The 19,547-nt window shown below is 44.1% G+C and overlaps 1 protein-coding gene across 1 annotated transcript in view; it reads right to left on the reverse strand.

The window, feature by feature from the left end:
* LOC137322171 (G-protein coupled receptor family C group 6 member A-like) overlaps positions 1-16,733 on the reverse strand; it is a 36,119-nt gene extending 19,386 nt beyond the window's left edge. Inside the window, exons 1-2 of the mRNA XM_067985286.1 lie at positions 16,688-16,733; positions 8,284-8,452 (exon numbers count right to left, since the gene is read on the reverse strand). Coding sequence (XP_067841387.1) covers positions 8,284-8,452; positions 16,688-16,733 — 215 coding nt within the window. The remainder of the gene's footprint in view (positions 1-8,283; positions 8,453-16,687) is intronic.
* Between the last annotated feature and the right edge of the window lie 2,814 nt (positions 16,734-19,547).

Here is a 19,547-nt window from a genome sequence, read left to right on the forward strand (position 1 = left end):
AGATGGAATATAATGTGGAAAAATGTGAAGTTATCCATTTTGGTAGGAAAAACAGAACTGCAGAGTATTTTATAAATGATGGGAGATTGGGAAATGTTGATGTTCAAAGGGACCTGGTTGCCCTAGTATATGTGTCACTGAAAACTAACATGCAGGCGCAGCAAGCAATTAGGAAGGCCAATGGTATGTTGGCCTTTACTACAAGAGGATTTGAGTGCAGGAGTAAAGATGTCTTACTGCAATTATATAGGGCCTTGGTGAGACCGCACCTGGAGTATTGTGTACAATTTTGGTCTCCTTACCTAGGAAAGGATATACTTGCCATAGAGGGAGTGCAACGAAGATTCACCAGACTGATTCCTGGAATGGCAGGATTGTCGTATGAGGAGAGATTGAGTAGACTAAGCCTGTATTCACTGGAGTTTAGAAGAATGAGAGTTGATCTCATTGAAACATACAAAATTCTTACAGGACTCGATAGGGTAGATGCAAGGAGGATGTTTCCCCTGGCTGGGGAGTCCAGAACCAGGGGGTCATAGTCTCAGAATAAGGGGTAGGCCATTTAGGATTGAGATAAGAAGAAATTTCTTCACTCAGAGGGTGTTGAATCTTTGGAATTCACTACCCCAGAGGGCTGTAGAGGCTCAATCACTAAGTATATTCAAAACAGAGATCGACAGATTTCTAGATATTAAAGGAATCAAGGGATATGGGGATGGTGCAGGAAAATGGCGTTGAGGTAGAAGATCAGCCATGGTCTTGTTGAACGGTGGAGCAGGCTCAAGGGGCCGGATGGCCTACTCGTGCTCCTATTTCTTATGTTCTTACCAACCTTCACTGACCTATTTATTGTTGAGATGCACGAAAAGGAGGGTGGAGTCATATGGATCAAAAAAATGCTGGATTGAAAAAAAACACTCGGACATGAAGGAAATTTACACTCATTTGGTTTTATCCAGTTTTATTTTTAGTTCCTTCAAACAAGTGTCAGCTGCATCTTTGGTTTGCTGAAAAAAATGCCTATTTTCTAACTGTCTGCTTATTCGATAATTTTAATGCATCCCAACTTGAATGAAGCCACTTCTGCTTTAAGCAGAAATTATTGTCCTTAAAGCACAAATGATACACACACGCGCGCACGCACACACACACACACACACACACACCTCTGCGTCTATTTGAAATTGAGAGAATGAGACATAAAAGAAAGGTAATAAAACACAATGCACCATATTCAATGTAACCGGCTAAATTCTAACAGAAAGTAGAATTCATCCCTTCCGCCCATGTGATGCTTCCTCGTTGAAAAACTTTGCTGCATCTTTCTTTGAAGTTTGTTTGAATGGTTTTATTTTAGTTTCATTCACTTAGACAGCTGTATTGCACACACTTATAATTGTACCGTGCCTTAAAATGCATCTCAAGTACATATGCTATTCATAAAATGGCCCAAAACCCATTTATGTCTATGACTGTGAAAATAGTTTTTGTTTCTGAGCAAAACAATGCACAACCTTGGGCATCGTATGACTCAGATTAGCATCAGCATGCACAGCAAGGAGAACTGGGACCATTGGGGCCACCCGCCCCACTTTGTTACTGATTACTGATTGAGACCTTAATTCCACACTTTCCAGTTTACAGTTTGTGCTATGTTAAACTACTGTACTAGAACTGAGAGGATACACTTATCAGGAAAGGCTGAACAGGCTGGGGCTCTTTTCTCTTGAAAAGAGAAGACTGAGAGGTGACCTGATAGCGATCTTTAAGATAATGGAGGGTTTGATAGTCGTAAAGATAACGGGCGCTAAATTGGGCCGTGTAGCGCCCATTGTTTCGGCGCTACACGGCCTCTCCAACATCCAAAGATGGCGTCTTGGCTGCGCACGTATGTTTCCAGCATGACGTGCGCCAGATGCCACCTTGGTAAAGGAGTTAGCGCATGCGCAAATACCGAACACTGGAAACACGTAAAGTAGGGAGAAATGGGTATGATCAGTGTGCATTGCTGATTTAAAGTGATAGACACCATTTTGGGACTTAATGCTCAACTCAACGCACAGTCTTAATCCCGACCATCTGAACATGTCTTAGAGTGCCTGGAGGATCCCCATCAGCGCTATTTAAAGGGACCATGCAGGATTTACAGGTTAGTGGCTGGATTATTGCTTCTGGCTGCCAAGACATTTGTAACTGTTTTTGGAGGTCCCCTATACATGGACACTAGGACTAGGGGACATAGCCTAACATTTAGGGCCAGGACGTGCAGGAGTGAAGTTAGGAAATGCTTCCACACGCAAAGGGTGGGAGAAGTTTGGAACACTCTTTTGCAGATGTCAGTTGATGCTAGCTGAATTGTGAATTCTAAATCTGGGATTGATAGATTTTTGTGAACCAAGGGTATACCGTTTTGGATACTGTTGGGGGAGATGGCTTACCAGGGGAAGGTGGCAGCGGCCAGGTTCATGGCACCATGGCTGGCTCTGCTGCACAGGAGGGCAGGAAAAAGAGTGGCAGAGCTATAGTGATAGGGGACTCGATTGTAAGGGGAATAGACAGGCGTTTCTGCGGACGCAACCGAGACTCCAGGATGGTATGTTGCCTCCCTGGTGCAAGGGTCAGGGATGTCTCGGAGCGGCTGCAGGACATTCTGGAGGGGGAGGGTGAACAGCCAGTTGTCATGGTGCATATAGGCACCAACGATATAGGTAAAAAACAGGATGAGGTCCTACAAGCTGAATTTAGGGAGTTAGGAGTTAAACTAAAGAGTAGGACCTCAAAGGTAGTAATCTCAGGATTGCTACCAGTGCCACGGTCTAGTCAGAGTAGAAATGACAGGATAGCTAGGATGAATACGTGGCTTGAGAGATGGTGCAAGAGGGAGGGATTCAAATTCCTGGGCCATTGGAACCGGTTCTGGGGGAGGTGGGACCAGTACAAATTGGACGGTCTGCATCTGGGCAGGACTGGAACCAATATCCTAGGGGGAGTGTTTGCTAGTGCTGTTGGGGAGGATTTAAACTAATGTGGTAGGGGGATGGGAACCGATGCAGGAAGTCAGTGGGAAGTAAAGTGGTGACAGAAACAAAAGGCAGTAAGGGAGAGTGTACAGAACACGACCGGACAGATGGTCTGAGAAAGCAGGGCAAAGACCAAGGGAAGTCTAGATTAAACTGCATTTATTTCAATGCAAGAAGTTTGATGGGCAAGGCAGATGAACTCAGGGCATGGATGGGTACATGGGACTGGGATGTTATAGCTATTACTGAAACATGGCTAAGGGAGGGGCAGGACTGGCAGCTCAATGTTCCAGGGTACAGATGCTATAGGAAAGATAGAGCAGGAGATAAGAGAGGAGGAGGAGTTGCGTTCTTGATTAGGGAGAACATCACGGCAGTAGTGAGAGGGGATATATCCGAGGGTTCGCCCACTGAGTCTATATGGGTAGAACTGAAAAATAAGAAGGGAGAGATCACTTTTATAGGATTGTACTACAGACCCCCAAATAGTCAACGGGAAATTGAGGAGGAAATATGTAAGGAGATTACAGACAGCTGCAAGAAAAATAGGGTGGTAATAGTAGGGGACTTTAACTTTCCCAATATTGACTGGGACAGCCATAGCTTTAGGGGCTTGGATGGAGAGAAATTTGTTGAGTGTATTCATGAGGAATTTCTCATTCAGTATGTGGATGGCCCGACTAGAGAGGGGGCAAAACTTGACCTCCTCTTGGGAAATAAGGAAGGGCAGGTGACAGAAGTGTTAGTGAGGGATCACTTTGGGACCAGTGATCATAATTCCATTAGTTTTAAGATAGCTATGGAGAATGATAGGTCTGGCCCAAAAGTTAAAATTCTAAATTGAGGAAAGGCCAATTTTGATGGTATTAGACAGGAACTTTCAGAAGTTGATTGGGAGAGTCTGTTGGCAGGCAAAGGGACGTCTGGTAAGTGGGAGGCCTTCAAAAATGTGTTAACCAGGGTTCAGGGTAAGCACATTCCTTATAAAGTGAAGGGCAAGGCTGGTAGAAGTAGGGAACCTTGGATGACTCGGGAGATTGAGGCCCTAGTCAAAAAGAAGAAGGAGGCATATGACATGCATAGGCAGCTGGGATCAAGTGGATCCCTTGAAGAGTATAGAGATTGCCGGAGTAGAGTTAAGAGGGAAATCAGGAGGGCAAAAAGGGGACATGAGATTGCTTTGGCAGATAAGGCAAAGGAGAATCCAAAGAGCTTCTACAAATACATAAAGGGCAAAAGAGTAACTAGAGAGAGAGTAGGGCCTCTTAAGGATCAACAAGGTCATCTATGTGCGGAACCACAAGATATGGGTGAGATCCTGAATGAATATTTCACATCGGTATTTACGGTTGAGAAAGGCATGGATGTTAGGGAACTTGGGGAAATAAATAGTGATGTCTTGAGGAGTGTACATATTACAGAGAGGGAGGTGCTGGAAGTCTTAACGCGCATCAAGGTAGATAAATCTCCGGGACCTGATGAAATGTATCCCAGGACGTTATGGGAGGTTAGGGAGGAAATTGCAGGTCCCCTAGCAGAGATATTTGAATCATCGACAGCTATAGGTGAGGTGCCTGAAGATTGGAGGGTAGCAAATGTTGTGCCTTTGTTTAAGAAGGGCGGCAGGGAAAAGCCTGGGAACTACAGACCGGTGAGCCTGACATCTGTAGTGGGTAAGTTGTTAGAGGGTATTCTGAGGGACAGGATCTACAGGCATTTGGAGAGGCAGGGACTGATTAGGAACAGTCAGCATGGTTTTGTGAGAGGAAAATCATGTCTCACGAATTTGATTGAGTTTTTTGAAGGGGTAACCAAGAAGATAGATGAGGGCTGTGCAGTAGACGTGGTCTACATGGACTTTAGCAAAGCCTTTGACAAGGTACCGCACGGTAGGTTGTTACATAAGGTTAAATCTCATGGGATCCAAGGTGAGGTAGCCAATTGGATACAAAATTGGCTTCACGGCAGAAGACAGAGGGTGGTTGTAGAGGGTTGTTTTTCAAACTGAATGCCTGTGTCCAGCGGTGTGCCTCAGGGATCGGTGCTGGGTCCGCTGTTATTTGTTATTTATATTAATGATTTGGATGAGAATTTAGGAGGCATGGTTAGTAAGTTTGCAGATGACACCAAGATTGGTGGCATTGTGAACAGTGAAGAAGGTTATCTAGTATTGCAACGGGATCTTGATAAATTGGGCCAGTGGGCCGATGAATGGCAGATGGAGTTTAATTTAGATAAACGTGAGGTGATGCATTTTGGTAGATCGAATCGGGCCAGGACCTACTCCGTTAATGGTAGGGCATTGGGGAGAGTTATAGAACAAAGAGATCTAGGAGTACAGGTTCATAGCTCCTTGAAAGTGGAGTCACAGGTGGATAGGGTGGTGAAGAAGGCATTCGGCATGCTTGGTTTAATTGGTCAGAACATTGAATACAGGAGTTGGGATGTCTTGTTGAAGTTGTACAAGACATTAGTAAGGCCACACTTGGAATACTGTGTACAGTTCTGGTCACCCTATTATAGAAAGGATATTATTAAACTAGAAAGAGTGCAGAAAAGATTTACTAGGATGCTACCGGGACTTGATGGTTTGACTTATAGGGAGAGGTTAGATAGACTGGGACTTTTTTCCCTCGAGAGTAGGAGGTTAAGGGGTGATCTTATAGAAGTCTATAAAATAATGAGGGGCATAGATAAGGTAGATAGTCAAAATCTTTTCTCAAAGGTAGGGGAGTCTATAACGAGGGGACATAGATTTAAGGTGAGAGGGGAGAGATACAAAAGGGTCCAGAGGGGCAATTTTTTCACTCAAAGCGTGGTGAGTGTCTGGAACGAGCTGCCAGAGGCAGTAGTGGAGGCGGGTACAATTTTGTCTTTTAAAAAGCATTTGGACAGTTACATGGGTAAGATGGGTATAGAGGGATATGGGCCAAGTGCAGGCAATTGGGACTAGCTTAGTGGTATAAACTGGGCGACATGGACATGTTGGGCCGAAGGGCCTGTTTCCATGTTGTAACTTCTGTGATTCTGTGATTCTGTGTATTAAGGGATATGGGGCTAAGGCGGGTACATGGAGTTAGGTCACAAGTCCACCATGATCTCATTGAATGGTGGAACAGGCTCGAGGGGCTAAATGCCACTGCCACTTGCTGCCTCCTGATATGCGCCACCTTCTCCTGCAAGAAAGTGGGACGTGTGTCTGGGTGATGTGCCTGTCATGGTTGAATAGTTGCCAGTGTGTGTGGCCTGTGAGTTGTGGGTGGGCGCCTTGCAACAGTGGTAATGTGTAAGGGTGAGAGAAAGCATCTGATTGGAAGAATTGAGTACTGAAAGAGTTTGTTGGTATGTGGGTGATGGGGGGTGTAGTGCGTGATGTAGTTGGTAGGAGACGCCACTTAACAGTTGACCTCACTCACCTTGACCGCTCATGTCAAAGCATTGAACTTCTTCCTGCACTGCATCCATGTTCATGATGCTGTGCGCCTGGCATTGACTTTGTCCCCCGCTATCTCCCACTACCTTTTGGATTGCCTCCTGCCCCACCCCCCCTGCGGATATAGGATGTCCCTCCTTCTGTTCACCTCTTGCACCAAGGTCTCTAGAGCATCAGTAGAGAACCTTGGTGCATGCACTCTCGCAGGCCTGGTACAAACTCAGATCGGCAGATTGGTGAGGTCTCGCATGCAGATTGGAGGATGTGGGATTTAGTAGTGCACAAGCCTTATTCAATGTTTTAACATAACTCATCAGTTTGTAAACATAGGGACGGGAGCTGCATCTGTGTTTTGCATGTGCAATGCCTGATCTCCATTCAGACTCCGTGCAGACATCTGACTGTTATTTTCAGCAAATAACAGGTACCAGCTACCTTTAAGAAATTTTTAAGAGACAGCCTGCCTTTAAGAGATTGGGGCTCTCCCTGCTGGTGGAAAGTGCAAATCGCATTGAATCCTCGTGTCAATGCTGATTCGGAAACCTGCTTGAAGGTAAGTCCTCAGGTCTCACAAAAGTCTTGTCCTGCCTGCGCAGCAGCCATTGGGTGTGGGGTAATAGTGGATCGTGCTACCACCGCCCAAAAACAGGCCTATCCAATTTTTCCCCCAATGTTTCCACCCGTGGGGGAGTCCAGAACTAGAGGTCTTAAATATAAAATAGTTACTAATAAATCCAATAAGGAATTCAGGAGAAATTTCTTTACCCAAAGAGTGATAAGAATATGGAACTCGCTACCACAAGGAGTAGTTGAAGCAAATAGCATAGATGCATTTAAGGGGAAGCTAGATAAGCACATGAGGGAGAAAGGATTGGAAGGGTATGCTGGTAGGGATAGATGAAGTAGGGATGGAGGAGGCTTGTATGGAGCATAAACGCTGGCATAGACCAGTTGGGCCGAATGGCCTATTTCTGTGCTGTAGTTTCGATGTAACTCGATGCAATGAGGATGAAATGAATGTAAGATATAGTTGGAGTGAAGAGCTATTGCATACAATATTTGCAAATGGTTTTTCCTATTATTTTACAATCAAAGGTAGCATACAAATAACCGTCAGATGGTTATGTTAGCAGGCATTAACAAAATGACTCTCAACCACTGCAGAGTTGCTGTCTTTCAGATAAGATTTTAAACCAAGGCTCAATCTGCCCTCGCAGGTGGATATAAAATATCCCATGGTACTATTCAAAGAAGAGTTGGGGAGTTCTACAAGCATCCTGAAAAACATTTATTCCTTAACCACATCACTAGAACAGATTAATTGGTCATTTATCTCATTGCTGTTTGTGGGACCTTGCTGCGTGCAAATTGGCTGCCGCGTTTCCCTACATTACTGGGGGTAACTTTAACCTAGCCACCTGGTGGGAAGCTGATACCGCCCGATTTTACCTCATTATTCGTCAAATTATTGCATTCCTCACACGCCACAATTCCTCCTGGCCTCCGCTCAGGTTCTGCTAGGGTTGTTATTCTTGTATAATAGTTAGGGACTATTGATGGAAATCATTTTTAGTTAGTGTAGGTTTTCTACCAGGCGGGTTAGGTTAAGATTACCCCTAGTGATTACACTTCAAAAGTACTTCATTTGCTGTGCTGCACCTTGGGACATCCCAAGACCTTGAAAAACTATAAAAATGCAAGTTTCTTTCCTTCTTTCCTTACTTAAAAATCTCACAGAGCTCAATTGAAAATAAGCATATGCATCACAGTCTTAACAATACAGTAATTTGTATCAAAAGAAAAGCTGATTGACAATCATGCAAAACTCACCCCGAGCAGTGTAATGGTCCCGGCTGAGTCCGGTTTATCAAGTTTTCCACCTTTTCATGGACTGGAAAGAGTCCTCCGATGATGATGTCTCCCGGAGCTCTGGCTCCTACAATATCATCAGGGATATCACAAAGTCTGACTGGGTGGAAAAGTGAAGCCCAGCAAGAAACTGCGAGTGTGACAAGAGTGGAAAACATGTTCAACAATTCATCAATGCATCAAGCTGGATCTGAACTTAGATGAGACATTCGAGAGGTGATTAGCATCTGTGATAAACTGAATTCTAATATAACACGACGCTCATCTGCTTTTACTATAATTCAACAGGGAGGAGCTAAAAAGATCAGCATGGTTAAAAAGTGCTTGTCCTGCTTTCTCAGTTGCCTACGGTTGCACCTTTCTGATTTTTGCCCAGACAATCTGTTTTTTGAGTGGCTATCTGTTTCTAATGTGTAAACGTAAACAGAAAGTTGTTTTTTTCCCATCTACTACAGTGCCTTATGAAATGCAGGTGTTACTTACTAAGATTAGTAAAACTTTCAATAACTTTTTGTCATTACCAAAGAAAATATCAGCAACCAAACCCTATCGTGCCCTCTGCCTGATAATAGACCTGAGAAATTTGGGGACTGTTACATTTTGGATCTCACAATATATTAACACATTGTGAAATTGAACAGCACCACTCGCCTACACACACAAAAACAATTCAAGTATAATATGGTGGGGAGCAATAAAGTTATTCATAGCCTGAAAACATTTTATATATTTTAAATTCCTGTCTGTTTATAATAATCCCCCGTGAATATTCTAGTAATTGAAGTTTTAACCCTGTCGACGATGTTAATGATCAAACATACTTGTATCAAATTTCTCCCTCCGCTATTTTAATAGGACATTTTAACTTGTTTATTTTAAATGGTTAATGGCTCTCTTAAAATACTAGAAATAAATTTAACACAGCACATTAAATAGTTGTACAATAACAGCCCCAACAGTAATTTCTAGCCTTTAAGGAAGGCAGCTAAAGATCCAGTTGTTTTTTATTCCCGTCAATCTCAATTGTGATTGTGATGATAACTACTTTCACTAGGCAGGATCAGAAAGTGATCTTATTTGTTTGAACAACAACTTAAATTTGATTTAAAATTTATGGTATCATTTGAAACTTCCTCTGGCACCTTTGACTTTGCACATTTGCTTACTTATCATTATACTTACTTATAAAGCTCAATTTCTTTCTTTTGGAAATACATGCACAGTTTTAAAGGCATCCAGGCACTGTAGAAATCACTCCAGAATATAGAAAAGGTGGTTCCTGCAACAGCTAAAGATTTTGTGTGTAAGCGCCTTTGCTGGCAATAATGCTGAAGAGCTGTGCCATCCAACAATATATATATTTTTTAATTTGGAACTCTCCATTCATCATCTTGTTTGGAAAGTAGGATTTATCATCTACATATGTTTGGCCTTAGCCAAGTCTACAGGAATTAACAGATGCCTGATCAAGGTCCCAGAAGATTATTTGCTGGGATGTAGCAATACATGCCAGCTCTGCATTAATTAACATTCATTAACACACATTCTAATACCTGTAATATCAATAACCTCTGCTATAGTACAGATTGTTCACACCTCCCTCACTAATAATCATATCATGCAGAATCTCTGTATTTTATTGAGAAACCTAGTTGAGGAGCCAAGGCCGATGGTAGATCAAGGTAGAAAGGGTAGGCGAGAAAACTGGCAAATTAAGAAGTAAGAATTAGATGACGACAAGATAGTAAGATTATCTACCTTGTAGGGTATCTGTCATTTATCAAATGATAGCAAACCTCACTCATTGTAGGAATTTGTCCAATCTTTTTCTGAGGAATCGAATATCTTTTTTTGTACAGATGTTATTGAGACTATGGTCTCGATTTTAACTTAGGGTGGGATCGGTACGTACACAGGCTGCGGCAAATGACAAGTTTGCACGCTGAAGCCGTGAGCGATTTTAGCTCCTGGGCCTCATTTCTGTATTTAGGATTGGACCCCTGCCCGAACCCCAGCTGAAATCACTGCCTGGCCAGCGGGTGGGAGTGGCAATTCATACGGTATGAGGCATGAGAACGGTCTCCGGCAGTCAGGTAAGTCTCGGGGAGGGGAATCCCAATCGGGGAGGCAGAGGGAAGCCCAGGGCGAGAGAGGCCCAAAGTTTCTATGTGGGGCTCGGAGGAGCACTACGGTTGCTCCTGGAAACAGGAGGTCTTATGATTTTAATTCCCCCCACCCGCCTGACAGAAACCAGGCAGGGAGGCAGTTAAAATGGAGTGTTGAAATCCCTTTCCCTCCCCGATCTGGCCAATTGCAATTTTAAATTGCAGGCGGCAAGCACTAAGCTGTCGGGGTCCTCTTTAACTATGCAGTGGAAACAAAAAAAAATTAATGAAAACTCACCTCTCCTTTGACCCTTGACTTGGATCTCAGCAACAGGCGTGGAAGCCCGACCTGCATAGTTAAAGAGGACCCCGACAGCTTAGTGCTTGCCGCCTGCAATTTAAAATTGCAATTGGCCAGATCGGGGAGGGAAAGGGATTTCAACACTCCATTTTAACTGCCTCCCTGCCTGGTTTCTGTCAGGCGGGTGGGGGGAATTAAAATCATAAGACCTCCTGTTTTTGTCTTGTATAAAGATGTAGGACCTGTGCAATAGCTCAGTTCTATTTGAACTACAGTATCTAAAAATGACTTCCATCAAAATTCCCTGACTGTAAAACAGGAATAGTAATTGTGGCAGGACCTGAGAGAAGGCCAGGAGGGATCATGATATTCCTCTGTAGTTTTTGGGCCTCTTTTTTGTGGAAACACCAAGGGGTATATGTTCCTCAAACAGAATCTTATTCATCAATCTCAGAAAGGTAGCTCCAAAGTGAGTCCTTGGAGCTGTTTAGCAAGGCTATTACCAATCTCCCCCCCTCCCCCCACACACATTCTTGTCTAACCAGCTTTTAGAAATTTGGCATGAATACTTCCAATGCCAGCTGCCCTATTAGCGAGGCATCAATGCCCCCAAAAGCCTATTATTTGTGCAGCAGACTTCATTGGGTTTTCCAACCTTCATGCAGACGAGTTCTTGCTTTGACCTTTTGGTCAGATGCCAACTCATATAGCCTTCTTTCCAGACTTGTCAGAACATGAGAAGAACACATCAGGCTGGAGAGATAAATTGATAATAAGGAATGAAATACTATTGTTAATATCCCATACCTGAGTCTATCCACTTTTTTCCTACATCATTGAAATCTGTTTAAATATCCTTAAATGAAATTATTATTCATATCATGCATACAAGTGTCCTGTTAACTGTTCTTTGCTGTCTCCTCATGCAGTATTCATAACGTGTATTCAAATGTGTGCATAAGCTACAAGTGAATTTGTTATTCAAATATTGTTATTAAAAAAACAATTCTGTAAACAAATCATTAGTTGCGGAAACAGAATAGTTGACATTTTAACATGCACCCTATTGACAACAGGCTGAAGACAGGCTTACTGATGAGCTTTCCCAAATGAGGAGAGAGATAGTTACCACCTTTCACAATGCTACTACTGCCATGGGGCCTGCACACCCTCAGATCAGCAGGCAGCATGCTATGGAGGCCAGGGCAGGGCTCACCTAGGCCTGCCAATGGATGATGTTGCTATCTCTCCAGATTGCTGTCCAACCATAGCAGGTCTCCTTCCACCCCCCCCCCCCACCCCTTAATAGCTCAGAAACCTGAACACAGGCAGGACCAGCGCTAGAGCCGCTGTCTCGAGCTGGCCCATATGAGGAGGGGCCTCGCTCACAGAAACGAAAGGTGCTTTGGTGCCATGAGCCTGTCAATGACAATCATCTACCATCCTCCTGCCTGATTCTGTAGGGAAATTTGGGTCTTTCCCAGAGATTCGTGGACCTGGACAATAGTTCAGAAAAAGAAAGACACCCTTACGCGGTAGTTTTATTAATCAAACTGATTATTTAATGATTTAAAAAGGAGTACATAAGCATGAAGCACTCAATCAATACGTGGATTATTCTACCTGATTCATACATGCAGGCATAAAGCAAAAGCAAGTAGCACATACAACCTCTATAAAACATTAAGGCAGCTGTCTGGAAGAAGGGTGTCGATCGCTGCGGTAACAGGTGCGTCGTCAAGGGATGGGTCGAGGTTCTTTGTCTTCTCATCAAGGTTTGTCTTTTTGTTAAAGTTCAGAAGTGAAATCTTTTTGTTAAAGTTCAGAAGCCAAGTATCGAAGTGCTCATTGTTGGAGGAGCTCATACCGCAGTAATTGCTCAACTGTTGCTCCTGCAGCTGTTGACTGTTGAAGCTTCTATCTTAATATGGTTTTTATCTGATAGGGTGTGCTCCCAAGTTACGAGAAGGCCCAGTGTGGCCACTGACCCATTGTTGTATTAATGATGGATGGTTGGTTGGAACACTCAAGAACCTTGTGAATCCACTGTATCTTCTTCTCCATGTGAATCCAGGTGCATTTATGAGCTCTTTTGTTTTGAAAACCAGGTTTTGTTGAGCGTCAAAGATGTCCTAAGAGCCAACGTCATTAGAACCATCTCGAAGCTTCTTTACCACTGTCGTCTTATCACCTGTTTGTCCTTTGCATTTGCTGTGAGAACCGAAGATCGGTTCACACTCTCTCAAAGCTTCTCGAAGGTGACGAAAGCTTCTGTCTTTCGAGCTTATCAGTTGTTATTGAAAACCTCAGCTTGTTGGTGTTTCTGTACTTTGCTGCTTTTGCAATTTTAAATTGATGTCCAAATGTCCAGTTTAAACTGACTGCACTTTGCTGTCTTTGCAGTTATGAATTTATACTGTCCAAATGTCCAAAGATAATGCCAAGGGACGAGTTAACCCTTGCTTCCCCACGCACTACCCTGAAAGGGACTAATTAACCCTTTACTTTGAGTCGTCCAGTGCACATCACTGTCCAAATGTAATTTCAAGGGACGAGTTAACCCTTGCTTTCAAATGTACCGTGCAAGTGAATGAACAAATCCATAAAGGGATTAGTTAACCCTTTACTTTGAGATGTCCAGTAGTTCGTCCATGCACAACATTTAAATGGGGTTTGAACTCCTCTCCTTACAGTTCCTGCCACAGGATTTGCATCTAAAAGAAGCACGGATTTAGTCAGATGAGCACAACGCACGTCTGCTGGCAAGAAGAGGGAGCACTGTGGTAGCAGGAACAATTTATTGGTTTACCTAGCTGATTGTGAGACTGTTTCATGAATCAAGTATCAATGGTAGGTGTTAACTGAGCAGCTGGAGCTTAGCCATGTGCCTCATCAGCCTTCTCAAAAATGTTCTCCTGCTCATCTTCAGCAGACTCTAGCTGCTGTTCCTCCATTTGGATGCCTCTGTCAATGGCAATGATATGTAGAATGCAACAAGCAATAATAATCCAGGACACTTTGCCAGGGTTTAATTGGAGCACCCCACCTGATCAGTCTAGGCAGCAGAAATGTTGGTTCAGAACCTCTGAGTTCTTTATGAGAACTCAAGTAGAGGTATGGGTTTCATTATATATATGCTGCACTGCAGTGGAAGCCCTGTTAGATGTACAGAAGGTAAAGGAGGAGGGGCACTTTCAAGACTTAACATGCTGTAAGAATACATTCTCCCCAAATGGTCTTTCCAGATCTTAGCAAGGAACAATGATTATGTTTGGCTGATGTTTAGCAGGGAAATATTGAGGGAGCTTTATGGCCACCCTAGAGGAGAAGGACCATTCTACCTACCAGTGAAAATCATCATGGCCCTGACTTTTTTCACTATGAAGGGGCAGAGCGAGAGCAGGTCCGAGGAAATTCTGGGCCAACGTTTTTGAAGCCCAGGGAGCAGCAAACACGAACACTACTGCCTGGCTGGTTTTCCCAAAGTTCAGGATTGATGGGACTCATGTTGCCCTTCCTGCTTTTTCTGAGAGGAGTGCCCCTCATATGAATAGAAAGGGATTTTTCCCAATTATGGTCAAGCTGGTATGCATCCACTACCACAAAATTATGCATGTTAATGCTACGTCTTCCTCCAAATAGCATATTTATCTATCTATATATAATATATATATACATATATAAGAACCCCCAATCATGCTGAAGTCAAGTGCCCTCCTGGCACTTCCAGATGTGCCCAGCAGAACAAAACTTAATGCAAAGTAAAATTTCAAACCTGTAAGAGCCACAATGGAGCTGAGAATGAACTGTAGCCATCTCATCTTGTCTCATTGTAGCTCACAACACTCAAAATGGTGCCTCTGTGTATGTGGGTAAATAAAACCTGACCTGTGACTGCCGCTATTACAGGAAATCAGGTCGCAAGTCTAAATGATTTCATGGAGGGGACAGGTTTAAAGAATTTAGATATGAATGCCTGTTTCTGGCACAGCGATGCTGGCTCCACTGGAAAGGTGATAGAAAGTTTGAGAGCTGTACGGGAGCAGAGTCCCAGTGTTATGCATTTCTGCCCATTCTTCCTGTTCATTGCTCCCTGAAACTAGGTACACCCGGGGTATTTGGATCAGTAAAATTGCCCCTTTTCATTCCATCAGTCTGAACTAGATTCAAACCCAGGGGCCCAAAGGTGAAAGCGCAGTGTGCTAACTGAGTGAACCTATGGAAAGAAAGATTTACATTTATATAGTGCCGTTCACAACTTCAGGACATCCCAAATCGCTTTACGGCAATTAAGTACTTTTAAAGTGTAGTTGCTGTTGTAATGTAGGAAATGCAGCAGCCAATTGCGCACAGCAGGGTCCCACAAACAGCAATGTGATAATGACCAGATAATCTGTTTTTTAGTGATGGTGGTTGAGGGATAAATATTGGCCAGGACCCCTGTGTTTAAGAACTGTCCAGAATGCGTTAACAATACTTCTCTGTTATGTATTCTTCTTATTTTATGGTATATTTAAGTTCATATTAAAGTTTTAATATCAGGAAAATAATATTTCTATTTCTTACATCACTAATTTACTGAAAATTGACCAGCTAAAATTTAATTTCATAATTCCAACATGCTGTTTCTTTAAGAGAAATGCAAGCTTGTTAGTATTCTAAAGTGCTCCAAAAGGGATGACTGTGCAGTTATAACCTGGAACAAGCTTCCAAAATCATGCTGCTTTGTCCTTGAGTAAACCTAGCAACCTGTGCATATATTAAAGTTAACTAAGGTCCTCTAGTGCTTTGACTAAGATATTAAAGCTGCAGGGCTATAAATTGGGCTGTGTAACGCCTGGTTTGTAGACACTATGCAGCCTCCTAAGGACCCAAATAGCATCCGAAATGCACACGTGACCCATGCCAAACGTTATCTTGGTAAAGGCGTTTGTGCATGCTCAGATAACGAACGCCGGCAGCATGTAAAGTAGGGAGAATATGAGTTAGATCAGCATGCAATGCTGATTTAAAGGGACAGATACGATTTTGGAACTCAACGCTCCAGCCAACACACTGTCTTAACCTCACACAGCTGAACAGGCCGTAAACAGTATGGAGGACCCCCCACCAGCGCTATTTAACAGGTTCATGCAGGAGTTACAGGTTCGTTGCTAGATTATTGCTTCTGGCTGCTGATGCATTTGTACCTGTTTTTGGAGGTCTCCTATACTTGAATACTAGGACTAGGGGACATAGCCTAAAAATTAGACCAGGACTTTCAGGAGTGAAGTTAGGAAACGCTTCTACATGCGAAGGGTGGGAGAAGTTTGGAACGCTCTTCCGCAAACGGCAGTTGATGCTAGCTCAATTGTTAATTTTAAATCTGAGATTGATAAATTTTTGTTAACCAAAGGTATTAATGGAGTTAGGTCACACATCAGCCATGATCTCATTGAATGGCGGAACAGGCTCAAGGGGCTAAATGGCCTACTCCTGTTCCTATCTTCCTATGTTCCTATAATAAAGTTTCAACACTCTACAGGGAGTGGGCTGGTAGCTGACAGGCAACAGCAAGGGCACTGGCAGAGTGGCAGAGGGACAGGAATGCTGTCATCCTGAGAGAGGACAGCAGGTTCATATTCCATGGAGCCACTGTCACTTGCTGCCTCCTGTTATGCACCACATCCTCCTGCAAGAAAGCGGGACGTGTGTCGGTGAGTATCCTGCAGGATGTTTGTATGATGTGCCTGTCATGGTTGAATAGCTGCCAGTGTGTGTGACCTGTGAGTTGTGGGTGTACGGCTTGCAACAGAAATAATGTGTAAGGGTGAGAGGAAGCATCTGATTGGAAAAGTTGAGTACTGATTGAAAGAGTTTGTTGGTATGTGGATGATGGGGGGGTGTAGTGCGTGGAGCAGTGGATGCGGCTAGTGGTGTAGTTGGTAGGAGGCGCCACTTGACAGCTGATCTCACTCACCTTGACCACTCGTGTCAAAGTGAAGTTCCTCCTGCACTGCATCCATGTTCGTGGTGCTATGCTCCTGGCATTGACTTTGTCCCCTGCTGCCTCCCACTGCCTTGGGAGCATATGTCTGGAGGGCTCTTGCTCCCCTGTGGATATAGAATGCCCCTCCTTCTGTCCACCTCTTGCTCCAAGGCCTCTAGTGTATCATCAGAGAACCTTGGTACATGCTCTCTTGCAGGCCTGGTACAAACTCAGATCGTCAGATTGGTGAGGTCTGACGTGCAGATTGGAGGATGTGGGATTTAGTAGTGTACAACCTTTATTCAATGTTTTAACGTGACTCAACAGTTTGTAAACATAGGGACAGGACCAGCATCTGTATTTTACATGTGTGATGTCTGACCTCCGTTCAGACTCCATGCAGACCCGTATCTTATATTTTGTAAATAAGAGGTGCAGGTTGCCTTTAAGAGGTGCAGGCTGCCTTTAACATAAGAACATAAGGACATAAGAAATAGGAGCAGGAGTAGGCCATACGGCCCCTCGAACCTGCTCCGCCATTCAACAAGATCATGGCTGATCCTCAACGCCATTTTCCTGCACCATCCCCATATCCCTTGATGCCTTTAATATCTAGAAATCTACTGATCTCTGTTTTGAATGCATTCAATGACTGAGCCTCTATAGCCCTCTGGGGTAGAGAATTCCAAAGATTCACCACCCCCTGAGTGAAGAAATTTCTCCTCATCTCAGTCCTAAATGGCCTACCCTTTATTCTTTACCCTTTAAGAGATGCAGGCTGCCTTTAAGAGGTGCGAGCCATTCATACGATATCTGGCCCCCCCTGCTGGTGAGCGGCCACTCAACAGTGCAGCTAGGCCTGGCTGCTCACAGGAATCAGGTAAATGACCAGACAGCACGAATCTCACGTGCTGCCTGCATCTCAATGACCGGGCGTGGGTTAATTGCGCACCGCGGCCCCCTGCGCCCGGATTCGGGGATTATCGAATTTAACCCCCGCAGTGCCCAATAACTACATTTGTTCCTTAGCCAGTACAGGCTAATAAAAAGCCCAGCTGTAAAACTTCTAGCAGAGATGTGTGTGGATTATGCACTAACTTCTATCCATTTCCCCTGTTTCTGCCAATCAATGAACTAAGGATGAAAAGAACATCTTTGGGCCAACAATCCGACGTGCAGTGCCTAAAATGCTGTAACACCTGGTGTATCAGAGCCCTGCATTTTTGGACTTGGAGGCCTACTGGCTACTCTGTGCTCAATGTGCCAAGTTCTGGACAAAGAGGGCAGGACGTGCCTGGAACACATAGAGCTTTCACACCAATTATGCCCAAGGCTCATCGAGGCCCCATTTACAAACAGGCGCTACAAGGCCTGTGGGAAAAGGAAGCAGATTTTCCCTCGGCAACCCTGACCTTCTATTAAGGATATCCAGCTTACCTTCTCTTGTGCAGTTTGGCCTCAAAAGGCTGATGTGCTCCATACCCAGAAAATAATGTAGTTAAAGTGCCTGCAGCCCTTTGTGAACTGCTGTCCCCATGAATTTGGCCAAGTCCCACTGTGTCATAAGCAGCGTGCTGGGAGCAACATTTAAATATTGTATTGAGTGAACCTCATATTACTGTGCACGGCCAGTGCATTCGTGGACAGGAGCATGTAACTCTTCTGGATCACAATCCTGGTGCTGCATCGCATTATTGAACCCCCTGTATAACAATATCAATTTCCACTGGGGAAATAATCTTTAACTCCATTGAGTTCAGAAGGAACTATTCATCCACGTAGACTTCAGCAGGTAAATAGAGGATGAAATCAATACTTATGAAACACTGCAGCTTTAAAATACAAATGAAATTATTCCTTACTGTTTATTTAATTTAACCTTCATAGATGTAGTGGCAATTGGTGAGTATATCACAGCAGAGCAGAAGGCAGCGGAGGAGAAGGTGACCTGGGAGCACAGAGGGCATAGAAGGCACTCAAGTTATAGCAGCTACCCTAGGAGGTGGGTTTACTGAATTAGAATCAGCTACCTGGGCATGGTGGTGAGCAGTGCCTGAGGAAGCTTGAGCTCACCAGGGTGGTGCAGCTAATCATTGCCACCCTGTTCTGCAAGGACTGGTAACCATCCACAGAGCACTAATTATGGCAATGAAGAGCACCAATGCACTCACACTTGGGGCAGGATTTTAATATGCTGGCGGGAAATGTCCGGAATGGGGGAGGGGGTGATTTGCAGGTGTGAAACCCGGAAGGTGCGATCGCAACCCTAATGAGGCCAATTAAAGCCTCTTCGGGGGGGGGGCGCGCCCGGCAGCCAGCCCGATTGAAAGGCTGGCTGCCGACAGGAGCTCCACATCCAAGAAGGGGGGAACAGGGGAGAAAGAGAGAGAAAGAGACCTCATCGGCAATTAGGATAGAGATGGGGGGGGCGGGTGGCGGGGTGGGAACATAGATTAGAATGGAGACATCTGACATCGGGATCAGAGTGGAGACATCAGAGATAGCGGGGTGGGGGGGGACAAGGAAACATCATTTTTAAGGTATGTTTATTTACTTTTTTTACAATGGGAAAGGTAATTTTATTTAATTTATTTAGTCTATTTTTGCCTGATCCGTCCCCTCCCACCTGCTTTCACCAGGCGTGAATCGGAAGCCGTGGGAAAGCCGCCGAGGTAACGTTAAAATCTTTTTAAGTGCCCAATACACAAAAAATAAACTACCTTAAGTACCTCAATGAGGTACATTGCCCCTTTAATTATCGGCTTGCCAGATTTAAGTGGGGGCGGGACTTCTTGGTGACTGATGTGTGCACACACACAGGTTTGCCTGATTCTCATTCAAAAATGTGCAG

Source organism: Heptranchias perlo, chromosome 5, assembly GCF_035084215.1.
Source record: "Heptranchias perlo isolate sHepPer1 chromosome 5, sHepPer1.hap1, whole genome shotgun sequence".
Lineage (NCBI taxonomy): Eukaryota > Metazoa > Chordata > Chondrichthyes > Hexanchiformes > Hexanchidae > Heptranchias > Heptranchias perlo.